Genomic DNA, 5,095 nt, shown 5'->3' with positions numbered 1-5,095 from the left:
TTCCCCTTGTGGATGGGAAGTTCGTTTTCTGATCCCATATTTTCGAATTACCGACAGAATCAAAGTAGATAGTTATAGAAAGTGACGTGATGGCATCTTTACAGGGTCTCCAAGAAGCCGAGGGAAATGAAAGGGAAGAAAAGCAAAAAGATTTCTCTGAAATACACGGCCGCACGATTACATGAAAAGGGGGTTCTTCTGGAAATCGAGGACCTACAAGTGAATCAGTAAGTATTTGCTTTTTAACTTCATTTCGTACATTGATTTTTTAAAATTTATGCATTTACTTGTTTTTAATTTATGCATTCAAATCTTTATATTATTGCCTTCACTTCTCTTAGGATGATAATTTTTCTGTTTTTCTATCTATGTATATGTATTTATGTGTAGAATTAGACCTAATACTCAGAGCTAATTGTCTCTTATGAGCAGGAAGTATTTCTTTTCCTTGTTTGTGAAACATTTGTCTCGGGACATTCTCACACCTGCTGTGTGGATCCCATTTTAATTTTCCCTCTTTAAAACAGGAAGGCATTTCTTCCATTTCTTCTGTTTCTAAACAAAGACAACTTGTAAAACTGAGTCTCTGGCCCTGTTCCGCTCTCACATCGATGTTTCTCTCTCCCTCTCCCCTTCCCCTCTCTCTCTAAAAAAAAAAACACCAGTAAAAATATTTAAAAACAAACAACAATAAGAACAAAAAACCCTGAGACTCTGAACCCATTAAATAATTTATTCCTATTTCTAAGCCCCGGGCAGCCACCATACGGCTTTTCTGTCTTATTTTTTTATTTTCTTTTTTTGGTGCGTGGCTTATTTCATGTACCATGCTGTCCTCACAGGTCATCCATGCTGTAACATGTGACATTTCCTTCCTTTTGAAGGCTGAATAACACTCCATTGTATGTATAAACCACATTCTGTTTATCCATTCATCCATCCATCGATGGCCGTTCGGGTTGTTCCCGCCCCTCGGCTATTGTGAATAATGCTGCCGTGAGCATGAAGGTGGAAATGCCTCTTTGAGATCCTGCTCCCAATTCTTTCGGATGTACACCCAGAAGCGGGATTGCTAGATCATTGGATAGTTATATTGTTAGTTCTTTGAGGAACTGACATACTGTTTTTCGTATTAGTTGAAAAATTTTTTTAACTTTTTCATATGTTGCCAAAATATTTTTCACTTGGGTATGAAAGCGCTTACTTATCTCACTACTTCCTTTCCATCAATGAATACTAAAATAATCTTTGATATTTTGGAGCTTAGTAGTTTAAAAAAAGAATCTCATTTAAGCATTTTGCATTTCTTTGAATTCTGGTTGATTGTGTGTGTGTTTAAAACGTGGCTTATTGTCTGGATTCTCTCTGGTCATTGTTTCATTTGGGGAATCTTGGTCTTTTGGGGGTGTTTTTTGTTGGGTACTTTATGCATTTTTCGTTTCATAATATTTATCAGCTCTTCTCTTTTTTTATTTTTATATATTTTTAAATTTTGTTTTATTGCTTAACGTATTATAAAGAGTATTACATATGTCTCCTTCTCCCCCCCATCCCCTTGACATTCCCCCGGCCTCCCTTACCCCACAGTGTCTTGTGTCCATTGGTTATGCTTATATGCGTGCATACAAGTCCTTCATTTCTTCATCATTTCCCATGACTGTTTAAGTGCTTACCATTATTTGCCTCTCTTACTTCTTTTTAATTTGCTACTATGGGCCTAGAAACCAGATAACAAAAAAATCAGTTAGAATAAAATTGTCACATAAAATAAATACCTTTAAGGAATGACCTGTGAGGCTTTCCTGTTGAGCAAAATGCATGTGTTTTAGGGCCTGAATTTTGTGACCTCTCTTAGCCTCTCAGTGCCTCTTGTTTTGTTCTGTTTTTTTAAGATATTTTCAATGCCTTAGTATTTCTTAAATAAATTTTTTATTGATTTCAGAGAGGAAAGGAGACAGGGAGAGAGATAGAAACATCAATGATGAGAGAGATTCATTGATTGGCTGCCTCCTGCACTCCCCACACTGGGATCAAGCCCACAACCCGGGCATGTGCCCTTGACCCGAATCGAACCCGGGACCCCGCAACCCAGGCATGTGCCCTTGACCAGAATCGAACCTGGGACCCTTTAGTCCAGCCGTCACCAACCTTTTGGCCCACCAGTTGGTGACCGTTGCTTTAGTTCACAGATTGATGCTCTATCCACTGAGCCACACCAGCTAGGGCTCAGTGCCTCTCTTGCATCTTTCATGGTCTCGGCTCTGTTCACAATACAGTAGGTCCTCTGGTTATGTCGGAGATCCGTTCCTATGGTGTGACGTAACGCGGTTTTCGCCGTAAGTCGGAACCCACCTACATAAGCACCTACGTCACTCACAGGGAACACATACACAGCAGTCATGAAGTGAGACAGTAAAAAAAATTAAAAGAAAGCAGAACAATTCCTGACCTTTACTTGTGGTAAATAAATAATAAGAAACATAAAGCACATATGTAAAACGTTGAAAAGACAGAACTTTTTTTTTATAAATAAATGGGAGATAGTGACGTAGCCACAAAACGACGTACTTCAAGTTCCACGTAACCCGAGGACTGTCTGTATAACTCTCCCAGAGAACGGTAAATGGAAGGGACAGAAGAGGACCTCTGCTGACAGCAAATGTCCTTACTGAAATGACCAAACTTAATCCGGTGGCTCAGGGCTTAATCTAATGGCCAGTTGCCAAGCACAGGCTGCTGCACTGGTAAATTGGTGGTTGAAGGTGTGCCACCCAGTTCTAAGTACCAGAACATTCTGTAGTAGCACCAAAAACAGGAAACGTTGGGGGGGGGCAGGGAGGGGAGTGCCACTTTTCTCTCCAAACCCAAAGCCTTCCCACATGGCTTCACCTGCAGACGCCCTGGGACCCTTACCTTGTACCCCTTTGTCACTCCTGAAGTCACTGTTCGTCGCCTCCTTTGCATTTCACAGGATATTTTAATACGAGAACATAAAAATCACACCCTTCTGATGTTATGTTTCCACAGGTTTAAAAATGTTATCTTTGAAATCGCTCCAACAGAAGAAGTTGGAGACTTTGAAGTGAAAGCCAAGTTCATGGGAGTTCAGATGGAGACGTTCATGTTACATTACCAGGTGGGTGTGCACCGGGTGGGACTGGAAGCCCTGCGGCTGGGGTGGTCGTGTTCTCGTCCAGGGCGGACACGGTAGACCGGAGGCCCACGTGTGAAGGCGGTCGGGGCGTGGTGGTGAGCTGGGCTCGCACCGCGGAGGGAGGCACTGAGTCTGGTTTCCGTGTGATGTGGGCCGTACACCCTGAGATGTGGGATTTTCAGAAAGACGTTCCCTGAAGCTCCCATTCGTGTTGCCACTCAGTGGAGCTGACCCCTTGGACTCGAACAAAATGCTTAAGTTAAGCATAAGTCTTGACAGTACAAGATTGTAAGCCTACTTACAGGAGCTCGATACCCTTTTTCCTTTTTATTTTTTTAATTTAATTTTTTATATCCTCTTTTAAAGATTTTGATTTGGTAAAGGTGCTTAAAGGCGTATTTCTAACAAGATGTACGTAAATTGCATCTTTGTAAACTGAATCCTTTTGTAAAAATTTTTATTCCTCACCTGAGGATATTTTTCCATTGATTTTTTAGAGAGAGGGAAAGACGGAGAGAAACATCGATGTGAGAGAAACACATTGATCGGTTGCCTCCTGCATGCGCCCCTGGGCAGGGAGGAACCTGCAGCCTAGGTGTGTGCCCTTGACCGGAATCGAACCTGGGACCCTTCGGTTCTCAGGCCGACACTCTATCCACTGAGCCAAACTGTCTAGGGCCAGAACCCCATTTTAATTTCAAAAAGAATGCTGCAGCGAATTGTTTTAGAGCTTAATTATTCCTAATTTTTATTCGGTAATAACTGTAAGTTTTGTGCCTTAAAAAAAGCCCGGGCATTGGGAGGATTCCCGGGAACAGCGAACGGCAGCTTCGTGTCCACAGGGCGTCAGGGTCTGTTCCCATCGGGTTCCTCGCTGCTTCCCTGCTGCGGGCCTTCCTCTCTGAACGTGCCTCTCGGCTTTGCACGGGCTGTTCTCCCTTGGCTGGGCGCTGTCCCTTCTCTCCCGCTTTCCTCCCATCGTTTATGGTGGGACCCCCCCTAACGCCTCCGGTCAGCCAGGCCACAGGTGTTTTCCCATCTGCTCCACAGCCTTCATTTGTTTGTTTGTTTGTTTACTTACTTTTTCAATGCCATTTTTTTTTTTTAAATCCTCACCCCAGGATATTTTTCCATTGATTTTTAGAGAGAGTGGGAGAGGGAGAGACAGAGAGAAATATCGATGAAAACTTCCCAAACACATGACCAAAATCCCCAACCCTGGACGGCTCTGAGAGTGTTCATTTTGCTCACTTCAACAGCCATGGGAATGATACAAAACAGACGTTTTATTACATTATGAAATTACACACTAGGTTTCAAAACCAAGAGAATCCTGAAGAGCAGTGACACTGACCGCAGTGATGGAATAAACAAATAGGCAGCTGTGATCACTCCACTGTAATCCTATTAATCACCAGGGTAAAATAGGAGACAACCAAGACTACTGCAGCAGCACTAAATGAGCTTCCTCCACCACTGTCACACAGGAGGAAACGATTCATCATACGAAAGCCTGAAGCTCATTTTCCACATGAAAAATGAACTTAAGTGTAATTTAATGAAACCACAAGTACATTTCCATAATGTTTGGGGATTTATTAAAAAAATCAAGAGCTTGGCTAACTGGTGATCAAAAAGAGAAGTACTGCCCTAAATAAAGTTCATTTAAAAGAGATATTGTTGACCTTCCCTGGCATAGATTCCATATATGCCTCTGATTGGTTAAATAAACAGTTTTGCCTGTGTGTGCGTATGTGTGTGTGTGTGTGTGTGTGTGAGTGTATATGTGTGTGTGTGTTTCTTTTTTGTTCCTGGTGACTTTCCATCTCCTAAAGACATAGTAATGATGAATCTCTATTATCTCAAAACTTTATACCAGCCCTACCCGGTTTGGCTCAGTGGACAGAGTGTCAGCCTGTTGACTGAAGGCTTCCTGGTTTG

General features: G+C 42.2%; 1 protein-coding gene across 1 annotated transcript in view; it reads left to right on the top strand.

Moving 5' to 3' along the window:
- The window catches only part of IQGAP1 (IQ motif containing GTPase activating protein 1), a 114,386-nt gene that overhangs the window by 105,572 nt on the left and 3,719 nt on the right, over positions 1-5,095 (top strand). Inside the window, exon 33 of the mRNA XM_015567741.1 lies at positions 3,028-3,136. Coding sequence (XP_015423227.1) covers positions 3,028-3,136 — 109 coding nt within the window. The remainder of the gene's footprint in view (positions 1-3,027; positions 3,137-5,095) is intronic.

Source organism: Myotis davidii, unplaced genomic scaffold (assembly GCF_000327345.1).
Source record: "Myotis davidii unplaced genomic scaffold, ASM32734v1 scaffold324, whole genome shotgun sequence".
NCBI lineage: Eukaryota > Metazoa > Chordata > Mammalia > Chiroptera > Vespertilionidae > Myotis > Myotis davidii.
Note: the sequence above shows the minus strand (reverse complement) of the source record. Positions and strands in the feature narration are given on the sequence as shown.